The 14,861-nt window shown below is 51.8% G+C and overlaps 6 protein-coding genes and 1 non-coding gene across 7 annotated transcripts; 3 read left to right on the top strand and 4 right to left on the bottom strand.

The window, feature by feature from the left end:
* Positions 1 to 115: 115 nt before the first annotated feature.
* YALI1_D22199r lies at positions 116 to 189 on the top strand. Its single transcript has one exon. It is a non-coding gene; the product is annotated as a tRNA-Ala (tRNA).
* Positions 190 to 517: 328 nt separating this feature from the next.
* Positions 518 to 4,336, bottom strand: YALI1_D22157g (uncharacterized protein; the record flags this gene model as incomplete). The annotated part of the gene is made up of 1 exon (XM_502960.3): positions 518 to 4,336. The coding sequence occupies one exon, from the start codon at positions 4,334 to 4,336 to the stop codon at positions 518 to 520; it is 3,819 nt and encodes a 1,272-aa protein (XP_502960.3).
* A 534-nt stretch (positions 4,337 to 4,870) lies between these two features.
* On the bottom strand, positions 4,871 to 5,544 carry YALI1_D22145g (uncharacterized protein; the record flags this gene model as incomplete). The annotated part of the gene is made up of 3 exons (XM_068282751.1): positions 4,871 to 5,123; positions 5,167 to 5,470; positions 5,523 to 5,544. The coding sequence occupies 3 exons, from the start codon at positions 5,542 to 5,544 to the stop codon at positions 4,871 to 4,873; spliced, it is 579 nt and encodes a 192-aa protein (XP_068138852.1).
* Positions 5,545 to 5,607: 63 nt separating this feature from the next.
* On the top strand, positions 5,608 to 6,140 carry YALI1_D22143g (uncharacterized protein; the record flags this gene model as incomplete). The annotated part of the gene is made up of 2 exons (XM_068282750.1): positions 5,608 to 5,686; positions 5,737 to 6,140. The coding sequence occupies 2 exons, from the start codon at positions 5,608 to 5,610 to the stop codon at positions 6,138 to 6,140; spliced, it is 483 nt and encodes a 160-aa protein (XP_068138851.1).
* A 1,454-nt stretch (positions 6,141 to 7,594) lies between these two features.
* YALI1_D22124g (uncharacterized protein) lies at positions 7,595 to 9,670 on the top strand (the record flags this gene model as incomplete). Its single annotated transcript, XM_502959.3, has 1 exon — positions 7,595 to 9,670. The coding sequence occupies one exon, from the start codon at positions 7,595 to 7,597 to the stop codon at positions 9,668 to 9,670; it is 2,076 nt and encodes a 691-aa protein (XP_502959.2).
* Positions 9,671 to 10,269: 599 nt separating this feature from the next.
* YALI1_D22083g (uncharacterized protein) lies at positions 10,270 to 11,739 on the bottom strand (the record flags this gene model as incomplete). The annotated part of the gene is made up of 1 exon (XM_502958.3): positions 10,270 to 11,739. The coding sequence occupies one exon, from the start codon at positions 11,737 to 11,739 to the stop codon at positions 10,270 to 10,272; it is 1,470 nt and encodes a 489-aa protein (XP_502958.3).
* A 654-nt stretch (positions 11,740 to 12,393) lies between these two features.
* On the bottom strand, positions 12,394 to 14,748 carry YALI1_D22053g (uncharacterized protein; the record flags this gene model as incomplete). The annotated part of the gene is made up of 1 exon (XM_502957.3): positions 12,394 to 14,748. The coding sequence occupies one exon, from the start codon at positions 14,746 to 14,748 to the stop codon at positions 12,394 to 12,396; it is 2,355 nt and encodes a 784-aa protein (XP_502957.3).
* Positions 14,749 to 14,861: the final 113 nt, after the last annotated feature.

Genomic DNA, 14,861 nt, shown 5'->3' with positions numbered 1-14,861 from the left:
GAGTTCATTTCTATTGTCAGATTACCGATATTTCCTCTCTTTCGCTTTTTTTGCGCACTTTTTTTTTCGAAACATCAACTTAGTTAGGCCATGTTCCACGCGAAACTCCAATCATGGGCGTCTGGTGTAGGTTGGTTATCACATGCGCTTAGCATGCGCGAGGCCCCGGTTCGATTCCGGTGTCGTCCATACAAGCCAAGGTGATCTTTGGTTCTTTTTTTATGTCATTTGTAACTCGGGTGTGTTGCTCACTTGGTGTATCTCTGTAAAAATCACCATAGCATTATTTCGCATGTTGAACTTTAAATATATATATTTTTAATATGATGAACATCCATCTATTGCGCGCGCTTCATCAATACTGAAGATACAAATTTGATTCACAAAGTCGAATGATTTAAGGAGACACGTTCCATATTCAACTGTTGTTTTTGCTCACTTCTCTACAGGGCAACTGCTCCATCATACATCCAAACCTGATGTCCGAATTCGAAATCTTCAATCGTACATAAATACATTAACTAAAACTGGCCTTGAAGCGAGTTCCAGCACTATAAACACACTGTTTCATCGACAGCGTCACCTCGTTGAGCACCTCCAGCGCCTTGGTACCATCATCTGTAGTGGGAGCCAACAGCAGTGACCGCTGAATATCGTCAGACATGACATGCAAAGCCACCCGTGTCTCAAATTGGCTCTTCTCCTCAAGGGCCTTGGACATGTGCGACACTCCGTTTGCAAGCTCAAGAACATCCACCGCCTTGCTCAGCTTGAACCTAGCGTAATCTAGGTACACCTTTCCCCCTTCCTTCCATGTGGGAATGTGGCGCTCAGGGCTGGGGAACTGCATGATGACATCCTCCAGCGACTGAACATCACCCTTGATGACCGCCTGAGGAGCCACATCGTTGAGAACAGTGGTGTTGGCAGCACCCCAGAGCTCGGCGTCCAACAAGTACCGCACTTCATCGACAGGGCGGTTCTCGTATCGAGCCAACAGCGCCTCAGACTCGGAAAGGAGTTGCGGGTGGATTCGGTAGCTGCGGAGATCCAGCTTACGCAACGCCACGATGTTTCGAGCTACAAGCTTGGTGATGGCCTGGGCGTACGCTGAATCCGAAACCAGAAAACCAAGAACAAGCAGAGCGTTCTCCACTTGACCCATAGACTCCAGCTGGGCAGCGTATTGGAGAGTAAGCCGATCAGCAGTGTCGGGGGCTTCCTTGGCATGTCCCTGAAGGAAGAATGCACAAAGGACCCACGGAACAGCGGTATCAAAGGCCTTTCCGGTCAAGGTCTGCTCCAAGTTATACTTTCCAGCATACAGACGGAGCAGACGCAGATCCCAATCGGACGAAGAGGACTGGATTTGGGCAATTGAGGCCGAGATGTCTCGGTTTCGGCCAAACCAGAGCCGCAGACCGAACTCACGCAGCCAGTCGAGCTTGCGGGCCTTGCAAACAACGTCGATGTTGCCAGCGGCAAGCTGGTACACCTGCTGGGTGTAGTCGGGAATGAGATCCATGGCGTTAGTGCTCTGCCAGTGGTCCAGTTGCGCCTGTGCAGTGGATTGCGCAGAAGCAGAAGAGCCCATCATGGAAATAACAACACCAAGATGCACGTTGTTGGTCTTGAGACAAGCAGCGCATGCCTCATCGACCCGGTTGCCTGTCAAAAGAGTCACAATATTTTCCACGGAATTGTCACCCAGCTCGCTCTGCACCTGCTCGAAAACAGCCTTCTCACACCACTGTGACAACCGCTGCTTTCGCAGAGATGCCTCAAGCTCTCTCGCCTGAAGACCATCCACAGGAGCCGATCCAATGTACTCTGACAGTCCTAGAGCAGTCGAAGACTGGAAAAGAATGGATGCCAAAGAGTAGACGGTGCCCTTGAGCTCCGCATGAGCAGGCACGGACTCGAGGGAGTACCGCGGGTAGCCGTTGTTTCTGTCAGCAGCAGTCATGTCCTCCTTGACTGAACCCAGAAAGTTGTCGTCCTGCGCATTCTCCGAAAAGTTGCACAGTTTGCTGACAGTGCCAATTGTGAGATCACTATGGGGCAGCTTGACAGCCAGCTGGCCGCTGGGCTGAAAGATTGCCAACGACGATTCCACAGCTGCCGAGTACGAGGGAAGACGCAGCTTTTCAGCAGCCTTGTTGTACTCCTCCTCGGCCACGTTCACCAGGGTGTTTGTAAATAGAAGATTGTCGAGATTGACAGTCTGGTCGATCTTGACAATCTCCTTGGAGCCGTTGCTAACAATATCAACCAGGGGCTTGCCTGCGGCGTCCACAAACAAGGGAGACCCTGCCTGGGCAGAGAACTTGAGCTGAGTGAGCCAGTTGTTCGAGATAGGCCGCACATGCTGGTCAATGTTGACCACGGCAAACTCCTGGCGGAAGTTCTCGTAGTCAGACGAATCCTGGGAGTCGGGTGTCTCGGGGGACATGTCCTGATCCTCGGCAAACTCGTCGTCGTACTCCATCTCGTCATCCTCCTCGAGTTGGTCTTCAAGCATCTCGTCATTCTCCTCTCCCTGTTCCTTCTCATAGTCGTTGTCGTACTCGTCATCGTCATCGTCATCGTCAGATTCCACGGGTGCTGTCCAGGACCATCCTCCAGGAATAGCCTTTTGGTTGTGTCTAGGAGCCGGTGCAGCCTTTCGAGCTGGTGCAGAGGCAGGTGCAGGAGCAGCCTTTGAGGCTGATGCAGGAGCAGATGCAGCAGGCTTGAATGCAGCAGTGTTGGTGGCAGCAGAAGCATTAGTTGCTCTCGTCACCAATGGAGGAGCCTGTGTGTATGGTTTCTGGCTGTGGGCACCCCGGATGTCCTCCTCACGATCCACCTGTTCTCCCTCCTCCTCTTCCTGCTCTGCCTTTTCCTGCCAGTCGTCCTCGTCGCCCTCATCTTCGCCGTCTTCGTCGTCTTCGTCGTCACTATCGGGAACCCCCCATCGCGAGAAATGAGGAACCTGGAAGACCCACACGCCCGAGGCAGGGTCGTAGGATAAATGCTTGCCGTCCTTGCTCTCAATGCTCTTCTGCAGTTGCTGTCTGTGTCGAATAACCCGAGGGTTCGTTGGGTCCACCAGCTTGTTGCCCCGTCGGTCCACCTTGGCCACGTGCTCGAGTGTGATCACAGCGGGACTGTTGAGCCCCTGGCCCAGAGGAGGCTTGTTAGTGTCATCGGCGTAAACTACCACTGCTCGCAGTGAGAAAATGACGAGGAAGCCGAGGATCGAGTCCAGATCTGTCTCAGACAGATCGATTGTGCCGGGCCAGCTGATGTATCCGTAATTCTTGCGGCCAATGTTGAGTCCCTCGACGTTCTTGAGCTGCTCGGGTGTGTACGTTTTGAGCGTCTCCAGCGACGGGAACATCCAGTAATCCGAGGGCAGCTTTGCGGGTGTTCCCTCCTCGCTCACGGTGGTCATTGTGTTGTGACGTCCCTCGTGTGTTGTGATGGGCCCGTGGAAGCGGTGCTGTTGATGGTTGTTGACAGGGTAAGGCGCCATGGACATATTAGAAGTAGTTTCGGCGGTCATGTCAAAGGTGGCATTGTCAATGGTTCGGTTAATCTTGGCTGGGGTAGCGTAGATTGATGTTTCGTCCAGGATGGAGTTTTCCCGCCGTGTCAGGTCTCCGTTGGTGAGCTGTCGTCGAGCTCGACCCATGGGAGGAGCATCGCCAAACAGAATGTCTGCAGGCTCGCGTTTGCGTTCGATCACGAGTTTACGGATGTCGGGGTTGTACGTCTTGTGTCGGGCTGCTCCTCCAGCAGTAGAGGCGCTTCCCACCAGCGAAATGTTACTCAAAAGCGACCGGTTGACGGTCACATCGCCGAGAATCGACGCATCCAGGTTGACCGAGCGATTGGCCCGCGAGAAGGACGTGTTTCCGCTTGTGTTGGCAAAACTGGACGAGAAACTGGAGTTGCTACCGGCTGTGGTTTTGCCCACACGGCCCGAATTGGCCGATCTCACGCCCCGGCCGTAGTAGGGATTGGAGCGGGGCTGTTTGGTGGGTGATCGCGAGCCCAATGGTCGATAGCCGCTGAGATTGGACGACATCTGTGTCGTGCTAGATGGTGATTCTGGCCCTGTGGGTCTGTGTTTGTGTTTTGGGTCTTCTAAAATATTTAGACTTTTGCTGTGAGGTTCCTGCGGCAGGGTAACTGAGAGAGGAAGGGAGGATATCTGGAGTTGGAGATGTGGCCGACGTTGAATATTTTCGCTGTGAGCTTTTCCGGGTGCTATAATGTGTTTGGCATTTACTCTGGAGTTTTTTGGCACCGTATATAGTGTTTTGTCAAGTGTCGTTTGGATTGTTTGCATACAACGAAATGTTGCGTCGCTGCTTGTAAGGGTCTGTTAGCCTGCTGTTGCGTTGGGAGGAATGTACTTGGGTTGTAGGTGAATTAGTCAAGTAATGAAAAAACTACTTCAACTGAAGTTAAGTAATATGATACAATGGGCAAGGCAGTTGTGCTAAGATGCTCGTATGGGTCATTGAGTGAGGCGAGAGTAACCAGACTTGTTTAATAACATTGAAACAGGCTGATGAAAGATTTTTATGGCTACGAGTATTATATATCAACGCTGTGAAACCCTTCACCAGTGTCTCTATTGCGATACTTATGGTTGTATATATAGTATGTACATAAATCCAGTATGTACAGTACATACAGTACATACCATAGAAGTATGCACACCATGAGTTTTATTGGTTGGGTCAAAAATCTGCCGTTTGGCTGGGGGGAAAAGTGTTATCTCCCCAGTTGGTTCTCTCATGAGAAAACAATTGCTTCGAGTTCTTTCTTTCAAAAACAGCCCTAAACTCCTCATCCACAGAACTCCAAGTGAGATTTCCTATGCACTTCCAACTTTGCATCCATAAACGACTGTCAATTGATCCAAGAGCCATCCGAGCCCAACGGATGACCGACGGGATTGACGGATGACCGACGGGGTTAATGAGTCCAGTGCCAACAAAGCATTGGTCTGAACACGTTCAGTTGCTTTACTCCAGTGACGGCCATTGTCACTGTTCGGTGCGTGGCTGGACCGCAGAGGCCAGTTGTGGCATGTTATGAGTGGTTTGGGGTAACTACAAGTAGTGCAGCTCGTATATAGCCCTTTAGTGCAGGCGCGGAATGACAAGCGACGCAGAGTCGTAAATTACATGCGTCCAGACAAGAATCCTGGGGAGGGCTTCTGGATCGGGGCTGGAGGAGGAGGATGGTTTGCCTGTTTTTGCAGATGTCTTGTTTCGTGTCAAAATTAGACGCAACAAATACGAAGAGAGCTTAACGAAGGGCCGGAGTAGGAAATAGCCACTTGTACTGTCGACGGTAGACCGTTTGGTACACTCGTACTCGCCCTGTACAGTAGTAGCGTTGAGATACAGTAGTTTCTTCTGAAACAGGGGGGTGTTAGACTGGAAAAAACAGTCCTCATAGGCTAAAAGTGCTAGGTAGCGCCCCCATATTGTGGTAGCCGTTTTGCAGTGCCAGTAACGGACGGTACAATCCCAGCAGTGACATGTTGTGGACTTGTTTCCGGAGTCGTGAATGCAGCGCCTTGTTTGACTGTCCCCTTGTTAGACAATGAATACAAACACTCGTCTTATAACAACACAATCAGATCCCGCCGTACATGAGCACACAATACGAAACACAATGGATTGTTAAGTGCTCGTGGTGGAAGTGCCATACAGTACCGCCACTTGTACCGAGGTTCAGACCGAGGGCTAGAGGGAGCCAAACACCAATCTAGCCGCCGCTCTGGCCGCGAATGGCGCTTCTACGGCGTCTACCGGCATCTGGGCATTAGCACCCAAGATTGGTGTCTTCTGGGCACTCAATTAAGAGAGCAAATCCTGGCCCCTACCCATGCACCTGGGTGGGCGGAACCTCAGCTGTTTAGGTCGCTTGGCTCAAGTTGCTTTGGTGATGCACCGTGTTTGGAGCGGGCGGGTTTCATGGGAGGACAAGGACTTAAGCCAGTCACTAATTGTACTAGTATCGTACTCGTCCTTGTAGGAGTCTGTCGTTCTGTAGGGATTGGCCGTACTGTAGCGATTTGTCGATTTGTCGATTTGTCGTATTGTACTGTAGCTAGATGGGTGCCCCCACACTAGACAAAGGCTACTGTCTAGCACCGTACCTATTGCCTATTGTATGCCACACGGAGATGCAGCACTGGTACCGCACCAGACCGAGAGCTGTGAACCTGTCGACACACGACGACAATACCTGGTCTCAGTTGCACTTGCCCCGGATTGGCATCACATGCCGAGTCTAGCTCCGATTCGGTTTAGCATTATGTTGAGTGTCAGAGACACGCCGGGGGGGGTGGAGGGCAACGGCATCAGGCCGTGCACAAAGAGCCAAGAGGCCAAGAGACTGTGAGGCCCATGTCCACTTGGTCACGGGTTGACAAAAATATGTATGCCAATGGTTGCGCATTTCCCGGTCCTGTCCACCCACGCACTCTGGTCTGCTCATCTCACTCGTACGCATCTCTGAAAGTTAACTTGGTACAGGTAAATTGGTGATGAGGGGCCTACCGTGTGGCAATCCAGAGGCTCGAGGGAGTGGTTACGGGACGATTCAAACGCTTTTCTGATGACAGAAAAAACCCGTGAAAACGTCAAAAACGTCGGCATCTCCCCTGTGTCCACGTAAATCACACGGGTTACCCCTCCATCACATGATAAGCCTCCTCCACAGTCTCCTCTCTCATCCGTCGTCACCCCTCACGTTAGCCTGCCCCAAATATTACGGTTCAGGTTCGCACGACAAACGCATTCCCCACCTTGAAGGCCAGCCTTACGCCAAGGGTCAAGTACCGAGGCAGTGAGCGAGGTCGGAAACGTGAGGTTTCACAGCCCAGCCCACTGGCTCATAACCGCTTGAGTCATCCTCACCCAGATCCCGCTAACTCACGCCGTTTCCGCTACTCCTGTAGCTAACACGCTCCCTGTTGAACCAAGTGATCAGCAGATAGCATCCCCAACAATTTTCCCAAACCTAGACGCACAGCCAAACCTTAACCAGCACCACACAGAGTATATACAAAGCGGCCAGGTCGCTCTGTTTTCTGGCTCCCCATAACCACAACTACCGAAAGTATTCATGTGAGTATCGCTGAGGGTGACAATGGGTGTGTGGCGAGAGCCCGGGGTCGAGAGCGTGCGCGGGAGCGACGGCTACCTCACAGTCAACGTCCTCCTGCACGACACTACTCAACAGTTGTTAGACACAGACTTTAGCAACGTCGGACGGATCGCGAGGAGTGGGATTTGTGGGCGACGAGCAATGTGTTTGCGGTGCTCGTGTGCAGTGTGGGTGACGACAATGACGTGTCCTGGAGAGATGAGGGGTATAATTTGGGCGGCAGGTAATCAGAATTAGCTTGCTAATAACGAGCAGTCTGTTGCCACTTTGTCCCAGTCCTGCCACCTTATCTCTTTATGCCTCACTGGGTTGCATGACGCAAATACGCAAATACATTCTCTCAATTTTAAAGCAACCCACGGCATAATCTCTCTATACCAACCCCCTCCTTTTTTTTTCCAACAACTAACAAAGAATGGTCGGATACACAATTTCCTCAAAGCCCGTGTCGGTGGAGGTCGGCCCCGCCAAGCCTGGCGAGACTGCCCCCCGACGAAACGTCATTGCCAAGGACGCCCCTGTCGTCTTCCCCGACAACGACTCGTCCCTGACCACCGTCTACAAGCTGTTCAAAAAGTACGCCGAGATCAACAGCGAGCGAAAGGCCATGGGATGGCGAGACACCATCGACATCCACGTGGAGACCAAACAGGTGACCAAGGTCGTGGACGGAGTGGAGAAGAAGGTGCCCAAGGAATGGAAGTACTTTGAGATGGGCCCTTACAAGTGGCTCTCATACAAGGAGGCCCTTAAGCTGGTCCATGATTATGGAGCTGGTCTTCGACACCTCGGAATCAAGCCCAAGGAGAAGATGCACATTTACGCCCAGACCTCCCACCGATGGATGCTCTCTGGCCTGGCTTCTCTGTCTCAGGGTATTCCCATTGTCACTGCCTACGACACTCTTGGAGAGGAGGGTCTCACTCGATCTCTCCAGGAGACCAACTCGGTCATCATGTTTACCGACAAGGCTCTGCTGAGCTCTCTCAAGGTCTCTCTCAAGAAGGGCACCGATCTGCGAATCATCATCTACGGAGGTGATCTGACCCCCGACGACAAGAAGGCCGGAAACACGGAGATTGACGCCATCAAGGAGATTGTTCCAGATATGAAGATCTACACCATGGACGAGGTTGTCGCTCTCGGCCGAGAACACCCCCACCCCGTGGAGGAGGTCGACTATGAGGACCTGGCCTTCATCATGTACACCTCTGGTTCTACCGGTGTCCCCAAGGGTGTGGTTCTGCAGCACAAGCAGATCCTCGCCTCTGTGGCCGGTGTCACCAAGATCATTGACCGATCTATCGTCGGCAACACAGACCGGCTTCTCAACTTCCTGCCCCTCGCACACATTTTCGAGTTTGTGTTCGAGATGGTCACCTTCTGGTGCGGTGCTTCTCTGGGTTACGGAACCGTCAAGACCATTTCCGATCTGTCCATGAAGAACTGTAAGGGAGACATTCGAGAGCTCAAGCCCACCATCATGGTCGGCGTTCCCGCTGTCTGGGAACCTATGCGAAAGGGTATTCTTGGCAAGATCAAGGAGCTGTCTCCTCTGATGCAGCGGGTCTTCTGGGCCTCATTTGCCGCCAAGCAGCGTCTCGACGAGAACGGACTCCCTGGTGGATCTATCCTCGACTCGCTCATTTTCAAGAAGGTCAAGGACGCCACTGGAGGCTGTCTCCGATACGTGTGTAACGGAGGTGCTCCAGTATCTGTCGACACCCAGAAGTTCATCACCACTCTCATCTGTCCCATGCTGATTGGATGCGGTCTGACCGAGACTACAGCCAACACCACCATCATGTCGCCTAAATCGTACGCCTTTGGCACCATTGGTGAGCCCACCGCCGCCGTGACCCTCAAGCTCATTGACGTGCCTGAAGCCGGCTACTTCGCCGAGAACAACCAGGGAGAGCTGTGCATCAAGGGCAACGTCGTGATGAAGGAGTACTACAAGAACGAGGAGGAGACCAAGAAGGCGTTCTCCGACGATGGCTACTTCCTCACCGGTGATATTGCCGAGTGGACCGCCAATGGCCAGCTCAGAATCATTGACCGACGAAAGAACCTCGTCAAGACCCAGAACGGAGAGTACATTGCTCTGGAGAAGCTCGAGACACAGTACCGATCGTCGTCGTACGTGGCCAACCTGTGTGTGTACGCCGACCAGAACCGAGTCAAGCCCATTGCTCTGGTCATTCCTAACGAGGGCCCCACCAAGAAGCTTGCCCAGAGCTTGGGCGTCGATTCTGACGACTGGGACGCCGTCTGCTCCAACAAAAAGGTGGTCAAGGCTGTGCTCAAGGACATGCTCGATACCGGCCGATCTCTGGGTCTGTCCGGCATTGAGCTGCTGCAAGGCATTGTGTTGCTGCCTGGCGAGTGGACTCCTCAGAACAGCTACCTGACTGCTGCCCAGAAGCTCAACCGAAAGAAGATTGTGGATGATAACAAGAAGGAAATTGATGAGTGCTACGAGCAGTCTTAGAGTGTTTAAACCCTCTGACAGTTTTGCATATCTTTTTATATATATTACAGTAATGTATGTGTTTTTACGATGAGCGCGTATTGTAGACATTTGAGACATTTGAGACATGTGCCTGATAGGTGCATAATCAGTGTGCATGAGAAGCAATCATGAGTGTAAACAGTGTGAGCGAGATTGATGTCTCGTTTAGGTCATTGATTTGGACAGAAATATTTGTATTGTTACTTTTTAGTTGATATATTAACGAGCACGTAATATCTCCAGAGTTTCCATTACTAAGCGGGGGCTTGACTATCGCTGCAATGTAGTATTGAGACATTCAAAAATGTTCATGGACGTTTCATCTTGAATGTGTGTGTGAGGTCAATGTTATAATGTGTTATTATTAATATATATCTATGTTCTAGTTAGTCTGCTGGAGGTTCATCTTGGGCCGTGTGTGAGGAGAAGGCTAGGGGTTGTGGTGGTATTGTACATGCCCAGAGGTGGTTGAAGAGATGACAGGACAGAAGGGTGTGATCAGAAGTATCGGGGTACTCTAGAGACAGCGATACCAACACTTCCACATGAGTTCCTAAGCGCTTGTGTGCGTCCATGTTCTAGTGGCTCGAGGTGTTTCGTCGAAGGAAATTCACAACAATCTCGTTGAACCGGCTGGGCTGGTCCATGTACAGCTGATGACCAGCTCCGGGCACAACATGCACTTCGGCATGACCTCCAGCCCGTTTGATTCGTCTGGCACTCTCGTGGCCTCCATTCACGTCCACCCAGTCGTTGGAGCCATACACCCAGGTGGTCGAGATACCCAGTTCGCCCAGTTTATGGACCCGTTCCACGAGAGGCCGTCTAGGAACAGCTCCAGGAGCGAGCAGGTAGTTGAGACAGAACTCTCCAGAGCCCTTTCGTCGGAAAATCTCGTACGTGTATTTGTGCATGGCTTTGCTCTCTTCCTCCGTGGTGTGGTTGTCAATAGGGAATCTTCGGGAGGTCCACCCAGACACAAATCGGGGACCCAGAGGGCCGGTCTGACGCACCAGGGCAAACGGTGAAAAGTTGAGTTCCCAGCCAATTTTGAACCACAGCGGAATCTTGGGGATTTTCGACTCGGCTGTAGTAAATGTGGGGTTGGTATCGATGGAAGATTGAGAAATGTCTTTGAGGGAGGCCTTTTTGTTAGACAATTTTCCCTTGTCAGAATTGCTGTCAGTCTGTTGCTGGAACTGCATTCCAGTGTGTGAGACAGCTGCTGGAGAGGCCAGAACAATCTTGTCAATGTGACCTGGGTACTTGACAGCGTATTCGGAAATGAGATACGCACCAAGCGAGTGAGCCACCACGCTGAACTTTTTAATGCCCTTCTTCTGGCGCCACTCCTCAATCGAGTCCAGGAAGAAGTTTTCGGCTATCGTCACCTGCTCCTCCCATTTCTTGAACAGCAAAGTGCGTGGGTTCGATCTGATGTGGAAAGACGGCCGAGAGCTCAAACCGTAGCCCAAGAGGTCCAGCGCGTGAATCTGGGAGTTGGGGATCTTGGAAAGCGCGTTGAAGTTGCGAAAGAAGAATCCCAGCCCAGCACCGTAGCCATGTAACACCATAATGTGATGTGTGTCCTGATCTGCAATAGAGGTACCATCGGCTTTGTACTGGCTGATCTCAAACTCGTTGATGAACTCAGACCCACTGACTGGGGTCCGAATCACACGCCCTTCACGGTACAGATCCTGCTGTTCGCCACCTGGCAGCGTGCGAGCCACCACCGACTGAGTCTCTCTGTTGGGGTAGAACGGCATCATGGACAGGACAGCATCTTGAGCAGTGTCGCCCTTCTCGTCTCGGTCTCGCCACTGTTGAAACGATTCCGAGTAGCTCAGCGGGAACAAGTTGTTGAAGATTTTCGAAAGCGGAATACCCGCTGGAGGAGTAGGAGGTCGGAACTTTTTGCTCGATCCAGATGCTGATGACGACGCAGAAGCGGTATGCTGGGCGCGGGAGTGCTGGAAAACACGAACCGACGCCAGAACCGTCTCCACCGCACCAAGAGCTCTCTTTTGACAGGCGGCAAGGGTCATATTGGCGACGTAGAGGGTAGGTCAGCGGGTCTGGCGAGTCTGGAGGTGTAGAATGAAAGTTGCATCCTCTTGATGCATACAAATGTTATTTTTTGTATGGTTGTCAGAATATAGAGCTGAATAGAGTTGACCAATGGGAAACGAAAGCGAGACAGGTGTGAGTCTCGGGTTCAAAGGGGCTAATAAAGGGATACAAAGGCGTGTATAGAACGGAAACTCCCTCCGAATCTCCTGTTGTCACGTGATTTACTCGGATTTTCTCCAACCCTGTTTCTCGGTATAACTTGTTCAAGTAGCAAATCCAGCAGCAATCAGCAAGCGGGTTTCAGAAACGTGCCTGAACGTTGCACCCTGAAACTGCAACATGTTTTCGATTGCGGCTTTCGCGTAATGTGTCTTTCGTGTGGAGAACGTGAATCAAGCACGTGGCCGAGACGCGTAATAAGTGGATCACGTGATACTTCACGTGCGAAAGATATCAGCCATTCTTTTTGGGTCCGGATCATATCATATCAATATGCTTACCTAACTGCGATTGTTCTTACTACATCCCCATGGGCCCAAGGGTATTCTACTTGTACTTGTCAGTACATACTGTTCTTCACATGACAATAAATACTCATTACAAAAAAATATCACATCTAAACCACCCGCTTAAAAAAATTCCTGAATGCCACTCCCAATACCGGGCTCAGACTCCTGATACCCCATCTGGTACGTCAACGTGACCTCGGCCTGGGTCATGGCAAACTCCTCATTGAGCCAGCTGCCATTTTGAACATTATCGACAACCACACCCTCCTCCAGGAACGCCATATCGTCGTTTTTGAGTCGCTTGCTCATCCGTTCCTCCTGTTGCTGTCTCCAGGCCTGCATCCGCTCCTTGCAAATCTGCTCTTTTCGTGTCTTGTTGTTTCGTGGATTGTTGTGGTTGACAGCCACACCTCCGTTTCGTTCCTGGTTGAACTCACGGATATGCTTGTCCTGGTGTCGGAACCAGGTGGTCCAGACAGTGGCACCTCGCTTGCAATAGAGCGGAACATAGTGGCAGCAAATGGGACACAGACCACTGAGCTTGATGTCCTTGTCGGGCAGCAGATGGTGACGTGGCTGGGATTCGTTCTGGATCTGAAGATCGCCGTCGGAGTTAGTCTCGAAGATGATGTTCTGGTGGACCACAAGCCCATCCTCCTTCTGGGTCGTAGAAGGTATGCCGAGAATGACAGCTAGAGGGAAAGGGTAGATGGACTTGGTTGCAGAGCAGACACCGTGAGTAGATGTCATATGGGACGCCCAATTGTGGTTTCGCGTCTTGAACCACTTGTCACATATCCCACAGTACCGCTCTCCAATATCCTTCTCGTCTGGAATGTATTCGCCTCCTGGGCCATCCAGCTTCCGTGTGCCCTTCTTAGCCTCCACTCGGTAGTAGGCCGACAGGTAGACATTGTCCATGATCGACTCAACGTACTGGTAGATGTGGGGATTCCTCTGTTCAGGTACCCTCTGACGCTGGAGGTGGTCAAACAGAGTGACGTAGGGGTTCTTGAAGTGCTCCCGGAGTACCTCGCGGGCGCGAAGAGAGGTCACCTTGATGTGCATAAAGTCATCTTCCAGAAACCTGACAATGTTGCGTATCTGCCTCGCGTGTATTGGTCGGGACGAGTAGAAGAGCTCACCGACAATGTGCGTTCGTTGCTTCCATCGCTCAAGCTGTGTCAAGCTCACCAATCTATGGGCCCAAGGAAAGTTGGAGTAGTCGTTTTCGTTTTCTTCCTCGAGCTGTTCTAGCCGCCGCAGCTCCTGTGGTGAGAGCGGTTCTAGGAGTGTTGGCGGTGACAGCGTCATATTGTCGGTCGAAGCATTACTTCCAGCTACTCCAACCACAGCATTGGAAGGAGGGGGATATGCAGGGTATCGCGTAAGACAGGTTTCGTTACACACTCGGAGCGCGTGGAAATGAGGGTGGCCATGAAACATGAGTTTGAACTGCATCAGTTGGTTTCGAAGATGCAGAGCCAGTAACTCGTTCCTGGAACACTCCAGAGCCAGCTTCTCATCATCCTTCTCTCGCTGCTCTCGCTCGTCAAGTCGATGGTGTGACAACTCGACGATTTCACCTTCACATTTGTTCATGGCGTCGTACTGTCCGAGCGTCAGAGGTTGGTTGATATCCCACGCCCTGACGGTCGAGTACTGCAGGTCCTCGCAGATCTTGACCTTGGCAACCGCTCGCTCAAGCCGGTTGCAGATGTTCACATCCTCTGCCGTCTCAGGTTCCAACGGCATCTGGATCCGTGCAGAATACCATCGTTGAAACGGGTCTGTTCTCCAAGGACGAGAGGAAAAGCCGATGGGAGCTGCCGGAGCGACAATCATCTGGAACTGGTTAGGTGATGGTTGGTTAGACAGAGTCGCGTTAGAAGGAGCAGCACCCACGTGAAACTGAAGCGTGCGAGTTACCGGAGACATCACTTGTTGAGCAGGAAACTGAGCCATGGTCAGCTCCTGCGACGGTTCTCCGAGCTGGGGTTGGAATTGTGCTTGTTGGGGAACTTGGGATGGTGAGTTCAGAAGCTGCTGGTTGTAAATGAGAGACGAATTCTGGACAACCAGTTGCTGCCGTTGCAGCTGAGACTCACTACTACTCTGATCAAGACTCTGGCTATACTGAGCAGGGAACTGAGGAGTGGTAGACTGCTTTCCGGCAGAAACGGTTCCAGGAGAGGTATCATTTGCATGCACGGGCGGAGAGTTCAGACAGGGCGAGGGGACAGTTTCGGGTGTCGACTGCGCCGATACGGCAGAAGGATGTTGGTTCTGAGCCTGAGAAGGCTGCGCAGAGCCAGTCTGCAGAGCACTCGGTTGAGGTTGAGCAGCACCATTTTGAAAAGTCTCAGCATGAGATTGCATGCCAACTCCAGAATGAGACTGAACAGGAGGATGTGGATGTGGCTCGAACTCCAGTTTCAACTGAGTCTGGCGATCAAAATGAATCTGACCAGACATTGTCTGAGGAGGATCGCCGTGGTTCAAGTGATTCTGAGTTTGAATATGAGACTGAGCAGTGGGATGATGATGAAACTGAGTCTGGCCTGGTCGCTGAAGATGAACCAGCTGAG

The sequence above is a fragment of the Yarrowia lipolytica genome, chromosome 1D (genome assembly GCF_001761485.1).
Source record: "Yarrowia lipolytica chromosome 1D, complete sequence".
NCBI lineage: Eukaryota > Fungi > Ascomycota > Dipodascomycetes > Dipodascales > Yarrowia > Yarrowia lipolytica.
The sequence above is the reverse complement of the archived record's forward strand: the minus strand, read 5'-3'. Positions and strand labels throughout refer to the sequence as shown.